The sequence below is a fragment of the Pygoscelis adeliae genome, unplaced genomic scaffold, assembly GCF_000699105.1.
Source record: "Pygoscelis adeliae isolate BGI_AS28 unplaced genomic scaffold, ASM69910v1 Scaffold113, whole genome shotgun sequence".
NCBI classification, from domain to species: Eukaryota; Metazoa; Chordata; class Aves; order Sphenisciformes; family Spheniscidae; genus Pygoscelis; species Pygoscelis adeliae.
This window is the reverse complement of record NW_008825108.1, coordinates 8,643,140-8,665,509: the sequence shown is the minus strand read 5'-3', so window position 1 is coordinate 8,665,509 and position 22,370 is coordinate 8,643,140. Positions and strand designations below refer to the sequence as shown.

At 43.4% G+C, this 22,370-nt stretch overlaps 1 protein-coding gene across 1 annotated transcript in view; it reads left to right on the top strand.

Annotated features, from left to right (window-relative positions):
* MSRB3 (methionine sulfoxide reductase B3) overlaps nucleotides 1–8,384 on the top strand; it is a 92,707-nt gene extending 84,323 nt beyond the window's left edge. Inside the window, exons 6-7 of the mRNA XM_009327574.1 lie at nucleotides 1,577–1,674; nucleotides 6,747–8,384. Coding sequence (XP_009325849.1) covers nucleotides 1,577–1,674; nucleotides 6,747–6,911 — 263 coding nt within the window. The 3' untranslated portion in view covers nucleotides 6,912–8,384. The remainder of the gene's footprint in view (nucleotides 1–1,576; nucleotides 1,675–6,746) is intronic.
* Nucleotides 8,385–22,370: the final 13,986 nt, after the last annotated feature.

Genomic DNA, 22,370 nt, shown 5'->3' with positions numbered 1-22,370 from the left:
AGACACCTTGGGAGCATAGGACTTGGGGCTTGCAATGCCTTCAGGTTGCAGGCTTAGGAATGCTACTATATGGATGTTCCCAAAAGGAAGAGAAATGCATTTCTGAGCATTTCTTTCTTAAAAAATTATGCCTGTTATGCTTGCATCCTAATAAGTGTTCTTCCATATTTAATGGTTTAAGATACAACTGAAGACATACGGATTTTTTTCCAGTTTACACACTTTCTTTACCCACATTCAGAAAACTTGATAGCTTCCACGCTTGCTTTTACTGTGCAGGAAATTTTACTCACTTTACTTATAGGAAGCTGTATACATCCTTTATTCATCTGCATGCAGTGATTCACAGCTGCTGCTGTGTTTCTTAATAGCTTATTGCAAGTCATTTTATGAAATCATCAGTAGCAAATGCTTGACAGATACTCGAAGACAAAACAAGGAACTTCTGTATACGTGGGCATATGTGTAATACACAGAGAGCAAGAGTTGCCTGTGCATGTTATGATATTTGACAAGAGACTGAATGAGAAGGACAGATAGCCAGTGGGATTTCAGATGGGCACTGGAAGATGTTGACATGACCTTAAAGCCTATCAGATTCTTATGTGGGAACCCAGCTTCAGGAAATGGAGCATATGATGACAGGTTTTTGAGGGATGGCTGAAAAGTTACAACTGTGTAATGGGTATCTACTGGGACACTGAACAGACCTGTGTTGTTTTTCACCTGTATTGTGGAGAGGGGGAGGCTTGGCATGGAATAGTTAAAGAGTGGAAGGTCATGATTTAGATGATAAGTGCCCAGTATTTGTAGATCAGGTATACACCTCATCATCATCATCTGGTGTCACGTCATGCTGCTCAGTGCTCAGCTAGCAGCTGTGTTGAACGTATGTGTTAATGACTGCAATTGTTTTGTCCTGGAAGCAGACCACATGCAGACCATCTACTAGTGTCTAATATAGGCATAGTTATGACTCCACCTGTCCATGGCTGATCTGAAGCACTCATTACTGTTTTGAAATCAGACACAATAGTAGTCATCTCGCTGCCTCTAATGTGTGATGGGTCAGGGTCCGAGCACATCCTTCTGAGTGAAGGCAAAGGTTAAGGCAGGTTTTGGGGCTCTAAATTGCAACTTACCAATTCTTTTTTAAAGTACCTTTACACTGCAAAAGCAAAACCACTTGCGTTCCATAAAGTCTCGCTGTTTGTCTTCAGAGTGGAATTTGTGTTCTTTTAAGCTAATGGTGAGGCTGCATCTGGCTTACCTGAGCAGCCACCTTTGTGCCTGAGCTAAACTGCTACTGCTGCTTGTGGTGGAGTGCAGGAATCTCTGTTGAGATGGAAGATGGGCAGCTAGTGACAGCTTAGTCCTCGCCTGTAAACAACTTTGTATTTAGAGGGGAAATTTTCCAAAGTACCTAAGTGATTTAGGATCCAAAATCTCCATTTCAGTTATTTCCAGGCTCTGGAGTGAGATAAACATTTTTCAAAGTGTGATTGTGTCTTTCTTGTTACAATGCCATCTGCCATCAGGATGCCCTCTTCTTAATTATCTTGTTCCTCTTTTCCAGGTTGGCCTGCCTTCTATGATGTGATCAGTCCTGATGCAATTACTTTCAATGATGATTTCTCCTATGGGATGCACCGGATTGAAATATCCTGCAGTCAGGTTAGTTTATAGCACACACAGACCATTCTGATAGCAAAGGCTGCAAAAATCATTACAGCATGCTGTACTTACCCTAAGATTTGCAAACCTTTCAGTTCCATTAAATAGTAATCATTGTGAGAGAGCACAATGGGTCGTAGGTATAACAGCTGGGTGGAACGAGCTGAAGGCACAAAGGACTCGTTGGAATGCACGTTGTTGTTTTGTGTGATATTTAACAGAGCAGATGTAAATGGTTGGACTTGGTGCTGAGTCTACAGAAATTGTCTTCCTGAAGAGGGTCCCTTCAAAGGAGCTCCTGAGCCTGAGCCTGGCCCACTGACTCCACACACGAGCAGTTGAGAGGGAAGTCAAAAGCGGTGGAGTGACTGTCTGTGTGCTGATTCCATCACTGTGCATTACTGTGCAACCGTGCTAACTCATTCCCAACCCTCATTCCCAGCGCAGTCCTAATGGCTGCCTCAAACAATCCCATCTGCCGTAATAATGAACTCAGTAGTCATTCAAAACATACCCAAATTTTCCATTATCTGTCTTGTTCTACTTTCTCTCATCCTTTGTGCAGCCTTCCTCTCTGTGAAAAGAATGGCATAATCATTACCTAGCAAAGGGAGAACCTGCTGCATTGGTGTTTGGCAGACGTACCCGGCAGCTTGCGGTCCTCTAGCTCCACATGCTCAAACGCCTCCTGAGAGAAGCAGCAGCTTCATTTGGGCCGTGAGAATTTGCTGTTCTCTTTCCAAGACAGTATTGGTGGAGGGATAACTGATTTCATCCCTGATAATATGCATCCTTACTAGTCAGTCAGTCCTCATATATAAATGTTCAGAGTGAGTTAAGAAGCTTCCCAAAAAGAGGCAAGATTGTCTTTATGGAGAATCCATTAAGTTCAGTCTAGGTAGAAGGTTTGGCCCAACATTTTAATGGCCAAATCAGCGTGTCTGCTAGTATGTCATGTGTACTACATAATTCTGTAGTTTTTATATTGATGATATGCTTTAGAAGATCCACCTAACACTTTTTGGGAACATCCACTTCCCTAAATTCCCTAGCAAGGTAGCAACAGGACTGCAGACTGGGAATCTCGTGCTTCACCAGTGATTACTGGCATAATCAAAAATGCAACCCACTCTCTTCGGCTCTGCTTAGTAGGCCTGAATAGTGCTAGAATCAGCATATTGCCAACCTGCTGAGCCTGTATCTGCTGACACCCTTCAAGAGATGGCCAGAGCTCCTGGTTTTCACCTGAGAGAAGCCCAAGGCAGCTTGCGGTCAGGCCAAGGAATCTGGGAATGTCGTTTACCTGTTGCCAAACAAAGTAGCATTACCAGACCTGAGACCAGCAGTATTAGCAGCAGTCATACACAGACACAATGAAATTAAAGCAAAACCAAAAACTGAATTTAAAGCATTAAGAAAAAATATGACCAAGGTTGCTGTACAATCCAACGGCAACTTCCTAGCAGCTACTCCAACTTCCTGGGGCAATAACCCCACTGATGAACAAGTCATGCAGGAAAATAGCTTGAGGAGTGGTGAGCATCTTTGCAGCCACCGCTCAGCACAGTTAATACCACCACATTGTGTATCCATAACAAAACCATTTCCTCCCCTCCTCGGAGCCCTAGGAATGTGAATCACACATGCAGCTGCAAAAAACCGCAGTTTTACTGCAGCCTAGAAAGCAGTGGGATTGATATGGCAGGCCTTGGTAGAACTGGAGGAAAGTACCCTCTCCCAAACCCAAAACCTTATTAATCTTTTGCAGATGAAAACGTAGTTGATTTTTCTTTAAAAGTCCTTCCACCTGTCTGAGAGAATAAAAAAACTCTATTTTAATGTTCTCCATTATAGAAAGCAAACACTGGGGGAAAATAGCTGTAATATTAATCAAAGACATCCATGGGATTATCCTAGAAATAACTTCTACAGTTTTTTGGAAACACATCACCCTGGATGTATTTAAAAGGTCAACGATTAGTGACAGGTAGAAGTTAATTACAAATGCATTTGAGGAATACTGTAAAACTGGTTGCATCTCTCTTTTTTTTTCTCTTCCCTGCTTGAGAGTCCCTTCCCCTGAGGTCTCCCTAGCTATTATTTGTACCTGCACAAATCAATAAAATTCTGTTGTCACAGAAGTACTGTTTGCACATTGATAGCTCAGACTCGGCTACAGCAGCTGACTGCAAGCTGCTTTCCGTGCCTCCCAGCAGCATATTAGAACCAGGAGGCTTGGGAGATCCAAGCATCCTGACAGTTAGCAGTGACCCCCCCCTTTCCTGCTCCCAAACACATACTTCAAATGCTTTACTCTAACCATTTCACCGTCCCAGTGCATTCTACCCGATATATTTATGTGCAAGGCCGCAACAGATGATTGTTTCTTTTGGGGAGGCTTTGCAGACATGTATATACGTCCTAGAAAAATGGTCAGCACCTATTATGTGCGGGGAGGACAGTAAAATCAATTCATCCTTTGTACTCTCAGCTGAGGGCCAGGTTTCTTATACTGTGATACAGAGGATTGAATTACGTTTCTTTTCAGGGTAGATGAGTTACAGAGTCCTCTACAGAGAGAATCGCCACATAAATTTTTGGTGAGGGGTAATCTCAAAAGGTAACAAATTTTGCAGTAATCCAATCCTGGTGTGATTCTGCCATCACAAGAAGGTGTAATGAGACTACCTTGGACTCTCACACAGCTTCTCAGGTTTTGTGAGGAAAACCTTTTTGACAGATTGTCTTTGTAGTCTGTATGTGAGTATATTACTCCTGCAGACCGTTTCTCTCTACGGTTTCTCTTGTTCTGTTTCTGTCCAGTGGAGAGGGAATGATTTATCTTTGGTTAAATGTTAATCTGGAAAAGATCTGTTTAACACTTCTAGCCAGGAGGTTTTGAAGCATTCTTAGTTGAGATGAGATGATTTAATTAGGATGCTGAGCATTTAGAAAAATACTCTCTCTGGGACACTTAAGTTTTTTTAGATTTTTTTTTCCCCTAAGGTATGGAAAAGCTTTATAATCAGGTGAAATGCCTCATTGTGAGAGACCCCACTCTGAGAAAGAGCTCAGGTTTTCTGCCTAAACTGCCTAAAAAATGCCTTCGGTCTAAAGGAATATGAAATAAAGTAAGCAGTGGAGAATGGAGGAAAGGGTGGCGAGAGAGGAATCTTTCAGGAACAAGACTTGAAGCTTTGTCTTCTCTAGTTCCCATGCAACTTTCCTTTGCCTTTTCCTTATTTGCCACGTTCTCTCTTCCTTACAAAGCCAAGCAGCTGCTGCTTAACCCAAAATTATCTATGCCTTTTCCCACTGCCTCTGGGACCTCGTCCTGCTGATACTACAGGCTAGAAGCACCCTTGTTATTGGCGTCCTTGCTGGACTGCCGTGGCTGTTTCAGCGATACTTCTCCAGGAGCAGGGAGCCTGCCCTGGGATGTGGCTGCACGGGTGGGACCGACAGGCGGGAGCACTAAGGCTTCACATGCCTACCTGCCTTGCTCCAGGAGGCAGTGAGGATTATTGTTTCAGCTGTCATTAAACAAGAAGTTTCTGTCCCTCCTAGCTGGTGTGAGAGCCTCCCCCAGCCTTTCAGTCTGTTGAGAGAGTTTAACCTGAAGCCAAGACTTCACCTGCTTTTACAGACACCCTTCCTACTGCTTTGGTGAATTAAAGTCCATAACAGCAGGAGAACATTAGGAACACATTAACTGCAGGGTAGAGATTTGCCATTACTAACTCATTCACAGTTCGGAATAATCAGTATTGCCTCTATGTATTTGGGATACTATGAATTAATTAAATGTTAAGAATAATTTGCAGTCTTTAATTTTTGCTCTCTGACTGTGAGCCCACAAGCAGCTCTGTGATCTCAGTTACATCATTCCAGCTCTTACTGAGATCAGCTATTAACTTGAAAGGCCAAGGCTCTTCGGTAAAGCAGCATGACTTTCCTGTTCAAGATAAATATTCCTCCAGTGCAAGGTTTTATTTTTTTATTTCTCATGGCAGGCTGTAAAAATGAACTTGTGAAATTTAAGTGACTAATTGCAAGAAGTTCTTATTATCCAGATAAGCTGTCAGCCATAATGTGCAGTGATAGTAATCCCAATTTTTGAATAAGGATGAACTAAATCAGTTTCTTCAAAATACTGTACTCTTCTGTAAAGCAAGGGAGTGTTACCTTTCTTACAGACAGGAGCAGTAGTGTTCACCCTGAATACCACTGCGAGTATCTGAGGCTGATTCATACAGAACAAAAGTGTCAACAGACCATCTGTAGTTTCATATTCCTTATAAAAAGCAAATTCAGCATCATTCCTATTTATAATTACTCTCAGCTAAAGATTATTCATTCAGAAATATTTTACATATCTTCACTTTTTCAGTCACCTGTCCCTATCTCCTATATACTACAGAAAGTAGTATGAGATGAGTAGCGGATGAGCTCCATCCCCTCCAGGGGCGAGGAGCAGAGGTGCACCCAGAAGGACCCTGATGCTCAGAAGAGTGCCAGGCTGTGGAAAGAAAAAAAAATGAGTGTGAAGGCATACTCCAAAGAATATCTTCACTGCTTTAGGTCCTTGCTAGGATCACCGAGGGGTTTAGTGTTTTTTTACCAAGGGGCGTATCAAATGGCTGCAGGCTGAGGAGAGCCCAGAGCTCAGGCTGCCCCTTTGTTACACAGCTATCCTTACAGCAGTAAGTGAAACGTGGGCAGTGCTGCCCTCACCACCGTGTTTTTAACTGAGCTCCTGTCATAAGAGCATTACAGAGACAGGCGGCTTCTCAGAAATGGTGGCCCAGCCCCAACCCCAACATATGCAGGGGCACGACGGGAAACACCCAGAAAATTTGGGCTTGAAGTCTTAGGCACCCATGGTATCTCAGAAGATCATCTTCCTGGATCACTCTTGCAAATAAATGTAGGTTGTAAATCCCACTTGAAAGGGTGATGTAGGCACCACCAATGTGCTTCCTTGGAAGCAGCTGCTAGTCATTGCTTAACACCACGGTGATGCCATCAAGCCGCACAGAGACACAGTGATACTCTATTGTATTTTGTTTCAGTGTGGTGCTCACCTGGGGCATATTTTTGACGATGGACCTCGCCCAACTGGCAAACGGTACTGCACAAACTCTGCTTCGTTATCTTTCAAGCCAGCAGACAAGAGCAACGCTGGAGAAGGCAGTGGTAACGCCAGTCCTGCCCAAACAGGCAAAGCTGAGCTGTAGGACGAAGCAAAGGCTGCAGAAGACTGCGCTGATCCCACACAGCTTACAAGGAATGTTTTCTAAGTTGCCTGCTCTCTTATATCCTAAGAATGTTTAAATGTATGAAAGCATTTTGCACCATCCTCCTTCTTCCTCACCTTTTCGGAACTGAGGCCTTGCCTGCTGGTGCATTTACTATATAATTGGATTGAAAAACGTGTTGACTGACTCCACAGGTTTTCTTTTCCTTTCTTTTCTTTGAGATTGCTTTGGGGAATCCTTAAATCGAGAGGCTTTGGAATCATTAGTTATTAGTTTTTTCCTAGTGCTGTGTTACTCTAGGTTTGAACACTATTCCTTTTTGTGTGGGAGGTGGGACTTGTGTTTATCTCCAGTCTATAGTAAACTTCTGGGCATAAGAAAATCCTGAATTCCTAGCACATCTCTGCTTTGTTCTGACTTGCGAGGCATGCAGCCTTTGGTCATATGTATTCAGCCATCTCCCAGCATCAGCCGCACCCTGCAAAAACTTGTAGTTATGGCTGTTCCTTCCCAACTGAGAGAGATGGATGAGATGTAAAGCCCATCCTTTGGCTAATTTACTGCCAAAATTTCACGGGTGTATTTGAAAGGATGTAAACATTGTCTCAGCATCTATTTTTCCCCTTTGTTTGGTATTTAAATCAAGGTTTTAACCAGTAAGGCTCACTTTTGCGGGCTACTAATGAGGCTTTGTCTTTTTGTGAGGCCTATTCAGCAACCGTAACTCAAATCTGAATTAAAGTTGAAATCTGCAGGGGGTAATTATATGGACAAGTGCAGAGATAAACTTGAGAAGTGAAGTAGATGAGGGATGACACTAGGCTCTTCATCTTGTCGCTTGTTACAAGGATTCAGAAACATATGACAGTTTCTGCTAAAAGGGAGTTTAGGAATGAATGCAGCAGAAAGAGGGAGACCCTCCTGAAGTATCCGATTTTAAAGATTAGCTGGTCTGGATGCATACTGCCTACAAGGCCACAGCCTTTAATTTGTGCAATTGCGGTGTAGGACATGAGTGAGGGGGTTGGTTTAAGAAAGAAATTTGAAAAAAGCCTGTCAGAGCTCCAGAAATTTTCATGTAGCAAAATTTGCTGTCCCATAAGATGTTTTTCACAGCTGCTTTTAGATTTTGTTGAATAACAGTGTGTCTAGAATTGTGCATAATACTGTTCTTTAAGCTATACTATACAGTATTTGCTAACACCACTTTGCCTTTAAGCATTGAGAGACAATGAATATAGTATTTACTTTTATTAGCAAACTTTGTGACTAACATATTTGGATCAAATTTTATTTCTAGTAGGAGCAAAGCAACCACTGATTTTTATGGAAGCAGGATTGAGGTTTTTATGTCAGTGATAATAAACATTATCTAAAGTACAAACATCCTTCACTTAAAATATAGCTACTGTAAAAGCATACGGAATGGTCAGAATTGCCTTTTTTTAGCAACATAAGACATACATGAAAAAAGCATACAATACCTTAACATCAAATAGATGCAAATAAGGATGATAAATATTTAGAACTAAAATACTCGGGCTCTGCTGTAGCGAGCACCTACTCACATGAGTATTCCCCCAGATGTCATGCAAGGAATTGCTCATCGGCTGCAGGAAAGGTTCTGCAGACTGACCTTTGGTGTTTCAAGGCGGTCGAGTTTCTCCTGGTCCCATTGGATTTTAGCAATTTCTTCTAGAAGGACTGCTTTTATCCCTTGCTTTTATTTAAAGAAAAGTAGGTTTTCTCTGCCACATTTTCTGACATAAACATAAAAAAGGCGGCATCTATAAAAATGTGGTACATAAATGTGGTTTAATTCCAGATTGCTGTTGGATTTAAGTGTTATAAAATTTCAGTATATTCCTGCCTTACGTTAAAGAAATATATTACTTAAACTTCAGTACGCAGTAATGTATGCTGTCCTACAGGAGATTTATTTTTGCAGGATATGGAGTGCAATGAAATGAGTCAATATGGTGAGGTGTATGTGATCTCTGAGAGTTAGACCATTTAACATAGGAAATGCATTGTTCTCTCTTGTGCGCAAACTATACCACAGCGCAGTGCAAGGTAAGACAGATTTCCTTTTATTGCTCTTAGAAGATGCTAGTAAAGGCGAGTATTGAACCCTCCAAATTTGGTTCGGTCTGGTTATGGTGGTGACAGAGGAAACTTGGGAGCTGAGCACAATGTATAGAATAATAGGAGAGTGTTTCTGTATGTTTAAATTTTGCACTGTCTAGATGCTTATAAAAACTGAATGCAAACTGTGTAGAAATAGCAAACTATATTTTTTAATATTTCTATTGTTACTCAGATGTTTAAATAGCATACCTTAAAATATCATGTAAGTCACATGTTATTTATATATACTATATATATATAAAATTGCACATGTTTTTTATATATATATACGTACTCACACATATATTATCCAAGTATAATTTTAGCCTTCAATACCTTTTTAATAACTAAAACCTTTCCTTAAGAGGGTTCAATACTTTTAAGAAGTCAAATACACATTTTTCAAATTAAATTTGTTTTCATATATTTGTTGTACACGAATATAAAATAAATTTCTTTATAAATAATTCTGTTCCCCTTCCTTATTTATCTGTTTTTATGTCAGGTTTTTGCGCCCCTAGCTGCAGCATGTCTTAGGGAACTGCTTTTACTTTGCTTTCCCTTAACTTACTGCGAATATTATATATCCAGCACTTTATCTCCAGCAGGTTTCTGGCAGGGGCGCAGCACTGCAGTGTACCAGGTGTCCTTGCATTTACCTGCTTTCGAGAGAATATCGCAAGCACCCAGGCCCAATAGAGAAGGGAATTGTTTAGAGAAAAGCTCAACTTTTACTTAGCAGCCAGAAGTTCTGGCTGCTTCCGAAAGATGCGGTATGGGATGTGGTGAGTCACAGGCATGCCATAGGAGACCTGCAGTGCCCGGCCTCAGTCTGCAGTGGAGGAATTTGGCTGGAAAGTAGGTTTCTGTCAAGGTTTCTTCTCCAAGGATGCAGGCTTGGAATGCCCTGCGGGCATCAGGTTAATGCTGCTCGGTAGATCAGCTTTGCAGTGGGTTTTAAAAGGTGGGTGCAAGGGAGGGGAAGAAGTTGCAGGCTGTTTTCAAACCAGCTTCCATGTTTGTGTTCCTGGGAACCAGAGAGTTACATCAAAATTAATTCACTTACTAATTGTTCTCAAACACTGCAGAGTGTCCTAGGACAGATGACACACCGAAGACTTGTTCTGCAAGTTTAGCATAATCCCTGTTAGTCCAAAAATTAATCCTTGTAGCCCTCTGCCTCCCCCGTCCACTGTAGTTCCCTCTCAGAACTGTGATAGTTTGGTATTTCTGCAGCGAGGGACTAACTGGTACCCACTAAAATGAGATGCAGCTGGACACCTCGCGGTGGCTTTGCCCTGCACTCCCAGCATAACGCGGCCAGTCTATCAGCACCCAGAGGTGCTGTGCCAAAGGAGATCTTTGGAGGTGTGCGGTCCTCTTGCTGCTGCTGGCCTGGCAGCAGACATGAGGGACGGCTCTGTGCTCCAGTCCAGCTTAGCAGGCTGTGTTTTGCAGTGTGTAGCATGAAGCTGTGCCTAAGACACCTGTACACCCCACCACTTCAAAACTAGGGAAATTTCTAGTAAGAGATGCTCCCCCTGCTGCTTCTGCTGTTCCCCAGGGTGCCCTGGACACGGGGTGGGAGAAGCAGTGGCGGCCAGATCAGCGACACGAGGCCAGTTAATGAAACGCTTTGTGATTCTCTTATCATTGTAGCTATATGGCTTCCATAATATTAAAGGCAACTTACCCATAAGCCTTTTTCACAAGCTGTATCAGCTCTCATACACTAAGAAAAATACAGTGTGTGTGTGTGAACTGGTTAGAACTGGGGCCTTACTGTTTAGAACAAAAAAACCTTACTGAAATTTTGCTGCCCTAATGCAACAGGCCTGTTTCCATCACCTCCCTTTTCAGTTGCTGCAAGGATTTTCTTCTCTTTTGTTTTTCAATACCTGCTGTAGTGGCTATAGCAGGTATTCCCCACATGGACAGGGGTAGGCTGACATCTGGATTTATGCAGCAAAGGCATCGCTCCAAGAAAGGAGAGGGTCTTGTTGTGAAGCAATGCATTGGCCTCTTATTTGTACTCACAGGTAAGTGGTGTCTGAAGGCTCTGTCATCTCTCAGGATAAAAGGCAAGATAAAAGTGAAGCACACAACCTGCCTCCAGTGGCCCAACACAAGATAGTGATAATAATGACCCGCGAGATAGGACCTGCGCAATGCACTAGCATGAGGCCTGAGACCTTATTGCCCTTTCAACAGCTGACAAAAGTGGAGCTTTCTGTGGCACTAGCTAAGCTCCACTGTATTTCCTTTTCTTCCGCACCCAAAAATGGCTTGGTTAAATAAGACGACATCATAAGTCAGCATTTCTGTTGGGGTGACACTGAAGAACGCATTGTCACAAATGATACCAAGTGTGGATGTGGATGTTGGTACTCTGTTGATTGTACTGAAAGGTCTCAGTCTTAATTCACTTAGGCTTGTTCTGCAGTCCATTTACCCAACTGAATTTGGTAAGCCATGAGGTTATTAGGCCTTCTCTAACAGAATATGTGATGTATCTTTTTTTTTTCATATATTGTTCAGTATGTTACAAAATGTCTGTGGTTAATGTCAGTGCATGGCCAGCAGTCCTCTGCTCCTTCACCCATGGTCTGGGAGGGGATGTGAAATACACGACACAGGCTACTTTACTGGTCCTAACTCAGAGATTGAAATCGTGCCCTCTCTCTTCCCATCCTTGAAGGAATTTAAGGACGAAAACAAAACAGATGTTCGCACTTTCAGAATTAGAATCAGTGTGCTCTATACCCACTTGTTTACAGAACAAATGGCAGAGTACTCAGTGACACTAGAAGCAAATTCATCAGCTTCCAAAGTCAGTAGAATAAGACAAAATGTTGCTTAGCTCATTGGCAAACTGAACTAATAGTTCTTGGCTTATTGACTATTAAAATGAGGCCACCTACAGGTCCCACAATAAACCTGCAAAAATGTTTAATCCTGCATATTTGAAGAGCTGCATTCCCGTCTGGCTTGCTCCCACTTTGTTATAAAGAGAAGTGATACACCACAGGGCCTGACTACGCTTTTCAGACCAAAGCCATGACAGCAGTCAGCAACTGTATTATTTTTACAGTCACTTTTTTAAAAAAAAAAGTGAGAGAATATTTCCAAACACACCCCGATCAGTGAAATCACTGAAATAGCCAAACTCTGAGCAGTGTAGGCATGTGACATTACGAAATCCTTATATAGGCTACCAGTGTAATATTAAATGCACTAAGCAAAAAGGTCTCAGTTATGTCCACATGTTTTTGGGATCGGGACCCACTTGAGCAGCCCAAATTAAGCGGGAATAGTACACTCGGAAACCTTCCCCAGAGACCTCCTAGGACTTGTAGCCAGCCTTGCCAGACCTTTCGCTTAGCCAACATAGGCCAGCAGAAAAAGAAGCGGTTCCACAAAAGAGAAGAGAAGAGGCTTCCAGTTTCAAACTCCTGTTTTATTCACCTCTTGTTAGACAACTTGCAAACACTGAAGACATTTCACTCTGCAGATGTCTTAGCCAGGGCATTCTCATTTGGTGCTCTTTATAGTTCCAGTGCAGATGATACCTGCGGTCTAACTTCTTTTAGCCAGGAAATTTTGCTGCCCTAATGCAACAGGCCTGTTTCCATCACCTCCCTTTTCAGTTGCTGCAAGGATTTTCTTCTCTTTTGTTTTTCAATAGCTGGCATTCCAGACAATGGTATATTATTTTTTTGTTTTCACTGTAGCCTAAAAACTGTCTGAACTGCGGCTTCACCTTGTCTCAGACCCCATACTTCTCACTTCTTGTCTGCCCAGGTGGAAGGCATATCTGTTCCCCAAAATACAAGCAATCACCTAGTGGCGATGTAAGAACTGTGACAAATCGTGTGTGCCCACTTGCCGGGAATAGTAGCAGTTCTTTGAAAAAGCAAATAAAATACGTCTTTATCATCCTATTAAAGCGGACAAGTTGATTTTGTGTGGGGGCTAGTTAATTTTCATGTTTTTCCAGGCTGCCCTAAAGCCCTTCTTCTTGCAGTCTGGGTATTGTCTCGTCCAGTTTACAACTTTATTACTGTATGTTTCATACAAACATGAACATCTGGAGAACATCCTCAGGTATAACTGCTGGGCAGTGCAGAAAATATCTGGCGTGATCTGAAACAGGTTTTTCTTCCCATGAAAGTACGCCCCTGGGACTGGGAAACTTAGAAGGTTTGTAATGGCATAGAGATCCTTTCACCTCCAGAACACCACTTCACATTTGGCCTGGGTCTGTAACAGCCGGTACCCCTGGTAATTTCTTAGCTGTTCACTGTTTTTTTGTGAAATCAGTTGGTGCTGGTACCGGTTCACAGAACTCACTGTGGCAGTATCCCTGAGAGCCTCGGTCCTCGGTGATGCTGCAACTGGTGAGGAGATGGAATTCCTCGCTGTAAGAGCAGTCGGTTTCTATCCAGAGAGCAGTCAGAAAATGGAAGGGTAGGTGTGGGGTAGGGAAGGGGAAAGAGGAATTCGCATTTTGCCCATTGCTGTTTGCCCCTCCTGTTCACCTTGCATTACATGGATTTCCACCATGGCACTGTAAGATCACATTTAACTCAGGACAACTAAAATAACACAGGCTTGTGAAACCCTGTAAAAATAGGTCCTAATTCTTAACTTCATTCCGGTATCCGTCTAACACCATTGACTTCAGTGAAACAAAGCTCCTATAAACCTGAGGGGATGGAAAGGCCTAAGGTCTACTGGGAAAGATTCCTCAACATACTTGAGAGAAAATATTTTCAAGACTTGTGAAAATCTTTCGTAGGAATAGGATGCCTTCGGAAAATCGTACTCCTCCAGATAAATAGTACGGAGAATAGGAATCCTAAAAACCATGGACCAAATTCTCAAAAGAAAGGTCTGTACCAGCTAAAGCACAGCACTGCTGACCCCTCAGTGAGACAGTCCCACAGCTGCCTCTCTGCATGCATCGTTACTGCTCTGTTTTCACACCTTCCTTTACATGCTGCAGAAGATATTTACAATCACAGTGTTTTCATACACCTTTGCTGCTTCAGCCCTGTTGTACAGGTTTTTGAGAAAGGTCGTCATTTTATCTTGTTCCTAGTTTGAACAATTTCTAGGAAAAAAAATCCAAACAGGTTTGTTTTTTTTTTCCCGAAGCTGACAAAATTCTAAGCAATCTCTAGAATTTGTTGTCTCCATGCTGTCAACTTCAGCTTTGTGGGCTACCACCAGTCCCAGCAGTCACCAGTGACCATGAATTCAGTATTCTCTGTTGATAAATTACAATTTTATCTTTGTTTGGCTAGGGCTTTTAGTAGCCTGCCAACTCAAAACCATTGCCTAATATATCATTAGAGGGCAAATATGTTCCCGTGTATGTCTGTGGCGTGTAAGCAGCTCCTACCAAAGCCTGGGCATTCCAGCATCCTGCTGAGGAAGGAAAGCAGTGCCCCAAATCATTTAGACTGCAGATTTTTCTTTTAAAATAAAATATTTTTTGTTTCTCAAGGTCAGACACTTGGGGCTGTTCAGGTCACAAGACGCCAGAGGCTGTTTACTTTGGAAAACAAGGACAGCCATGGTGGGAGGAGCTTTTAGCAACACCCAAATCCAGCGTTTTAAACCAAACAGCAGTCTGGCCAAAGGGCAGCTTCACTCATCCTTACTGACACCATGACATAGAGGGAGAGTGTCCAAGAGCTGACTGACGTACATGCCGCAGGAATAATATTTGGTATTCTCACTTATGAACTCAAATACCTCAAAGCATGTGGGAGATCCTCAAATGAGAGGCATAAGTATTTTGCATTGACTGCAGTCAATGTTTACGGTGGAAAGTGGTTTCTTGAAAGGCTGAGACAGTGCCCACTAGTGGGTTGCATCTAAAAGTGTTTTGGTCATAGGGGAGCAGCACTTTTCCTACACCCAAATGCCACGGGATGGTAGGTTTTCCTCTTCCCTTTGGGAATTTTATTTCATCTTTCAGTTGGGTCAACCATTCAGGCTGTGGAGATTTCTCCAAGCCAGATTTCCTTCTAGGTCATTAGTGGAAAAACAGAAGAAATTAATCTTTGAGAAGTTGATATAGAGTTGCAAGAAAAAAAAAACCTGTGAAAGGTTCCTACTATTAGTACAAATGCAGGCACTTTTTATAGAGAGTTTTGCTTCCCTTCTGAATTGCATTGCAGGGCTGAGGCTGATCGAGCAGGATGCACAACTTTGCTTCTCCTTGCTAACTGGCCAAGCCCGCTCTTTCTAAGAGTTGTCATATCTGAGGACAGCTCAGCTGAAAGGGCATGGTCTCCTAGACCTTATTAGTCCGCTCTGGACAAACCATGTGCCTCCAGCCATTTCCATCCCTAACTGGGTGGCCATGCATGAGTTTATAACACTGTTTAAAAATGTATGTGACTTTCTGTATGTGGATTCTTTTTCATCCTAGCTTTTTCACCACAAACCAAAATTGCCATAGATAACTACTTTCCCTCTGTGAAGACACTTGTTTCCTGTTGACATTCAATTAGTAGCTACATTCTGTGGGTCAAGTTAGAGGGCAAAAATAAAAGTCAATTTTAGGTGATTCAGCCCATTCTTAACCAGCAAAATGGTGTTTAGAAATGTTAACCTGCAATAAAAATCCACATCTATGTGGACTCACCTAGAGTTTCACAACAGCAGTGAGGACAGGGCACAGAGCTTCCTATTTCAAATGTCTTCAAAACATCCCTTCAAAGAATCTCTATTAGGTGTTAGGAGTGTAGAGCCTGTGGCATCCAGTTACACAGTTTTGACCATTTAAGAGAGGTGAATAAAATAGGGTCGGTTTCAGAAGCGTACTGTGAATGGATGACTGTTTTAGCCCTGAAAATACACATTTCTTCCAGCAGTATAAAAGGGAGGGGGGCGTTTATGCCACCAGTGTAGGAAACACACATCTCTTTTCTCCAATGACTACACTAGACTAATGAGAGCTATCAAACTTGCTAATGACTGAGAGAAAGCCTTTCAGTGCCTTGCACTGGTAAAACATTACATGTTTTCTGTAGCGTTACTTCCAATTGACACCAATGTGAGTGAAAGGCAAATAGGATGCAGCATCAATGTAATGCAATAGTCCAGGTGCTCTTAATGGCAGCGAGTGAATATGGAGAAGCAAGTCCAGCAACCCCAGCAGAGAACCACATAAATTGCCAAACGCACGCTCCTGGCCTTGAGCCTCACCTAGTGGATCCATTTCCAAATTAACTACATTTTAAACCACTGATGTTCCAGAAAAAGGAATATGAACTCTGCTGCTTTCTGTAAGGGAGGAAAAAAGGGCAAAATGGCAGAGGTGAGCCACTGGTCCAGGGGACCATCCTCGAGCCGTGCCATGAGGATGAACAGAGAACCTGCTCTCACAGGCAGATCCCCAAGGTCAGTTGCCGACTCCTGCTTTCCAAATGCATACGCTGTCCTGGGCGATGCATGATCTCAACGTGTTTGCCATTATGCAAAGAAAAATCTGAACTCTATTCCACTCAATCAAACAGCTTCTCCTTATCAAGATCCGTGGGCTGGGCAGTCAGCTGTAGGAGGCCTGCAAAAGAGTAAGCCTGGGATTGTTTACCAGAAGATACTCAGAGATGCCTTCAAATCAGCTGAGGCAACCACTGCTTTTAAAAGCCAGACGTTAGCTAAGAATATTTATATTTTGAGAGTAACAGGATAACTTGGGACAAAATGCTCACCTTCAGCTCACAAAGCGTTTTCATACCCGAGATTGTATTACAGTTTAGAAAATTCACAGCAAAGTCTCCAGGTTTGTTTGAAGACATGCATGAAGAATTATATGGTGAAATGTTTCATTCTGGCTGTGAAAAAAGTTAATTCAAAACAACTAAAACGTCAGCCATAAAGATGTACAACATTTTTCAGGAAGCCTTGTCCACCCTGAACAAATGTTTTCATAAAAAACAGCCTGCCCGTAATAATCACTGTTATTGAAAAGACATCCCAAGGTTGCTGTATGGAAATATGTTAAATACGTTCTGAAATTCAATCTAATATAATTTCAACATTAGAGCTCATTCATAATCCTGTATTAAAAGCCTATGCAATTTTCATGAAATATGTCTGTCTGTGTAATCATGAATGCTGAATATTGTCATGGCTTTCCAGGAATTTTCAACCTCAATGCAGAGGAAAGAAAACTCTTCCAACTGGACTTTTACACCACTGAGAAGAAATAACAATAACAGATCTAAACTTAAAATAAACATTTCTGGAAAAATACTATCTTTTAAAAGAGGCTATAGTCTGAATTTCAGGCTACTAGTAATATGAAGCAGAGGCTTTGAATGTGCCTATGGTTACAGCCCCTTGCTTTGTGCAGTACTGGGGGCAACCAGCCCCAGTAGGAAGGAATCTGTTTACTCACACCTGGATTTAGAAAGTGATCCCTTCAGATGGAGTTGGCTTAAACCCCGTAAGTATTTCTGGTTTGAACCCCCAGCTTACAACTTGATGTAGCTGTTACTCTGGTTATCAAATCGAGTCTTGCCAATTCTTTCTAATTGTACAGCACCACAAGTGCACGCAGCATCATGGGGGTGGAAGGGTGAAGAGAAAATTTTCAGCGTCGCCATACATCTGATGTGCTTGTATGAGCACACTAGCTGCTCATCGTGAATTTGTGTTTATAATTTTATAAAAGAATCAAAGCCTATAAAGTAGTACTTGCACACACAAAAGGGTGAGGAGTGGGAAAATTCTGCTTCTCTCTCTCTAATGTTCCTATTCACTGATGGCTCTTTGATATTTTTCCTTTTTATGAGCGACCTTTTTTTATTAGTGGAATATTGCTGGTTCCGTGGCATGACTTTAAAATGATAGGAAAAATTATACAACTGGGATCTCAATTATTCAGCAGAGCCATTTTAATCCTTCATGTTATTTGATCCAGTACAAGGTAATATACGTCTTATTTCCAATTAGAATACAATTCTCACTATATTCATCATCTATCGATGTCTGCTTTTCCATTTGCCAGAGACATGAAAGTCTGTGATTCAAAGGGTGCCATTCAGACTACCCTACTTGTGGACAATTATACAGTGTCAGCAGGGCTGCGTGTAGGTTTGATGCCTGTAGCCCAGGGCAGCTGGGAGCTGCTGTGCACTTTCTTTCCTGCAGTTTCTCACCAGCTGACAGCGTATTGCAGAAATGGTTCCTCGATGCCTCCGCACCCCTGTGCCATTTGTGTGAGCGATATTGCACAGCACATTTGTTTGAGACTGCTCAGCTGCACGTGGCAAAAAGATCATCACGGCCTGAGGGCCTTATCCTGCAACCCCCCTTGCAGTGCTATGCACTCTGTGACTCAATGCTTTGCTCTCCTTGCTGTCCGGGGGGCGAGGTGCATGATGAACCAGAGACGGCCAGGCCAGGAGAGGAGAGGAGAGGAGAGGAGAGGAGAGGAGAGGAGAGGAGAGGAGAGGGGAGAATGGGAATGGGAATGGTGGTGGGTGAAACAAGAGTGTGGCTCTGGCCCAGCACTGGCTGCCTGTTGCTGGGTGATGCTGGTCCTGCACCCCTCCTTCTGCCTCCATCTCCCCACTTCTGCCACTCCCTCGTGCTGGTACTTTTATACTGGCGATGAGCTGGTTTAGCTTTCTGAAGCCACAGAAGACTAACCCAGCAAAAAGAAGCGGGTAGTTTGGACTGCTGAGGTGAACTGACTTACAGCGGGGTGAGATGAGCACTTGATCTGGTAGCCAGGTGCAGAGGGAAGGAGGAGCAGGGACTGGGAGGACTGGAGGAGGGGATGGTGGGGACAACATGTCACTCCTAATGGGAGTGACAAGTTGCTATGCTGTAGCATGTGACTTCACTGCTCTGCTGCTCTTTCTCCATCTGTATAAATAGCTAACAACCCCTTCTAATGCTTGCAAAATATCTTGAAAGATATCTTGAAAGCCTCCGGTGAATGAAAAGCCAACGTTGACTGCAAAGCTGAGTGTCCCTTCCATGAGTTGGAGCAAGACACATGCACTCAAGACTCATCCCAGCTCTACAGTATCAGGTTAACATGATGTGAAAACTCTTCAATATTCTTCTGGCTTCAGTCATTCAGATGGTGCTGCCTCAAGGGCGCCATGTCACAAAAGGACTCCCAAAAGCCATAGCCAGGCAAAGATTTGCACTATAAACTCCCTATGGTCCAGCCCACCCCTTGCATAGCCCGTAGTTACTTATGAACCTGGGTGGGTGTCAGCATCCACCTTGTGAGCATTTGCCTCCATCCTGTGCTCACAGGAAAGACAAAGTCTGCTACCTACACGAGAAAACTCTTCAGAAATTTGTCCCTCTGAGTTAATAGATGTGTATCCAGCTTTAGTTAGCCAAGAAGCATGGAAGAGGCCTTTGCCCCACAAAACTGTGACAACCACCTTGATGCACTTAAAAGATTTCAGGCAGCCTGTCTGTCTCTCAAATTTTAGGGTCCCTTTGAAAGTAGGTTTATCGTTGGTCTTTCGGTAGCGTAAGTATGCTATAGAAAAAAACAAGAGAAGACAAAGATCGAAGCTCAGCAGCAGAGTACTCACAGCCACATCCTGGGCTGGGAGAGGAGAGGCTCCACGCACAGCGCGCCTGTGAACTTAGAGGTAAGGGCTGGAAGACAGATGACTTTAGATGGTGGCAGGACTCCTGTGATGCTTCCCTGGAATTAGAGGTTGGCCCACTCCCATTTCTTTGGTTTTCTAGTGTGCTGAACTCCGAGCATGATTCACGCAGATCTGAGCTGAGAGCAAAGCTATAGTATTGAAATGGACTGGTGTTTTCTACGTCAGTGGGTTAACTTGAGTTAAGGAACCGTGCCAAAAAGCTACTCCAAAGTCCCTTAGACCTGGTGCAATGGTGGCAAACAGTGCCCTTGGGGGGGACCAGGTCTAAACTGAGAAGTCACACACATGCCCATCTCTCTGTGTACAGCGGGCTTCGTTCTCACATTTCCAAATGAACAGGCTGCTTCCAGCATATGCAGCTGTCAGATTGAGATTTTAACTGTTTCCATCTCAAACCTGGCTTCTTTGTCTGTGCCCAAAGTGTCCTGGCAGATGACCAGGTTACTGTAAGATGATGCTGAGGAGATGGATAGGGAACAGTGTTCACTCTTTCTTATGGCACAACAACTAGAAGGAACCCAGTGAAATTTTCAGGCAGGAGGTTTAGCGGAAGCAAGAGGCAGACCCTTTCTGCATAACATGGAGTTACTCTGTGGGACTTAGTGCTGCAGGATGTTATGGGATGCACAAGCACACATGATTCCAAGGGATTAGGCAAAATTATGGCAATACAGGTATGTACTATTTAAAACCAGTGATACAGGCACAAACATGAGCTCAGGTATATCCTAATCCATTTATTGCTGGAAGCTGGGAGTCCATAGTGGAAGTAGAATGATAACTTTCTTACAAATGTTCTTTAAGAGGCCACCACTAGAATTGATGGGAGAAAGGAGGCTAAGCGAGATGGCCCTGAGCAGCTGCTCGTCAAATGTGAGCACGTGCAGCTCACCCAGGCATCCCACGTGTGCGTACGTATGGGTATACATGCAAGCTCACCTTTGCTTGCCCTGCAGTAACTCTGCCCATCCTAGACCCTCAATCTCATGCGTGTTTGTGAAGAGCCAGGGTGAGAACATGGTTGCCTTGTCCTTTGCACTGTCTTTCACCCCAGGGGCGGAATGTAATTCTGCAAGATGCTGAGCACTGTTGGCTCAGGGCGAGCGCTGGTGAGCTCTGTGCAAGCCTTGCTTTGAACTGTTTTTATCAATGAATATTTTTATTCCAGGTGGCAGATGTTTGAACTAATCCAAACGTGATGCTTTGCAAAGGTATGGAAGGGCATGAGCCCACAGCTCTGAATTTTTGTAATGATTTTCCAGGGCCCTCTTTAAAAACTGTCCCCTTGCTAATCGCAATAGATAGTGAGCTCTAAGAGTCATGCTAACACTGGAAAATTTTTAGTATCTTTAGAGACACCTTCTTGCAGGGCCTTTTACAAGTAGATCAAAAAGCAGATCTATGTATTTTTATATAAATATTTGAAAAGCATTATGGTGGAAATACTCTTTTTTTACTCTGGTGGTAGGGAAAAGGGCATTAATAGCTGTAACATCACATAGCTTTGGCATCCTGCATGTGGTGGTTACGGGACAGAGAAACTCCAGACTTTGGCACCATAAAGCTTTTCTGGGTGCAGCTCCACATTTACACAGAGAACACCTGAGATTTAACTTGTAGTTGTACTGACCAGGAACAAGAAATTTCCCTATGATGGTGTAGCCAGGCTACGTGCAGCCTCTTTAAGGCTCGTTTCAAAGGTAAATGAACACAGCCCTTAAAACTGCAAATCCTCCAAAAGCCTCTGCCCAGCAGAAGGCAAAGGCAGCGAGCTGCCATGTGCTGCTGTTTCTGTGGGACGAGTGATCGCTGCTGCTCAAGACATCCTTTGGAAAGGCTGCCCAGGAACAGACGTCCCAGGAAGGGTTATTAACAAGCACTGCATTTGTAAAGGTGTTTGGCATTTCACTTTCTGCAGAGAGTTGGGATGCTGCCCTAAGGATAAGCATTTCTTAGTGAGGACCAAAGGAAGGGGATTCCCTGGGTTAGGCAGGGAGCGGGGATGAACACCGATATGGGGAGAGGGCAGTGATCTCCTACAGCATTTGGTATGCTCAACTTGTGGGTCTGGACCTGGTGCTACGATCTCACACCTCTATGAGATACAGTGCATTGAGAAGCAGAAACATCAAAACATGTCAGGACTGGTGCCACAGCCAGGGGTTCGGCTACTTAGACCATGGGACTTGCTTTGAGAAACCTGGTCTACTGGGGGCTGACGGGGTCCATCTGTCAGAGAAGGGGAAGAGCATCTTCAGTCATAGGTTTGCCAAGCTGGTGAAGAGGGCTTTAAACTAGAGACACCAGGAGAGGGGAACCTCAATCCATCCCACTCCTACCAGTTTGATGCCAGGGCCAGCAATAGATGCCCAGAGCCTGGAGAAGGAACACAGCTCAGCAGGAGAGCGCCTGAAGAGCAGCACAAAGGAACTCCAACCACCCAACTTAAATGCCTCTATGCAAACGCACGTAGCATGGGGAAGAAGCAAGAGGAGTTAGAGACGTGCGCACGCCTGCAGGGCTACGACCTTATTGGCATCACGGAGACGTGGTGGGATGGCTGCTATGATTGGAGTGTTGGGATGGAGGGATACAGGCTCTTTAGGAAGGACAGGCAGGGGAGACGAGGAGGGGGTGTCGCCCT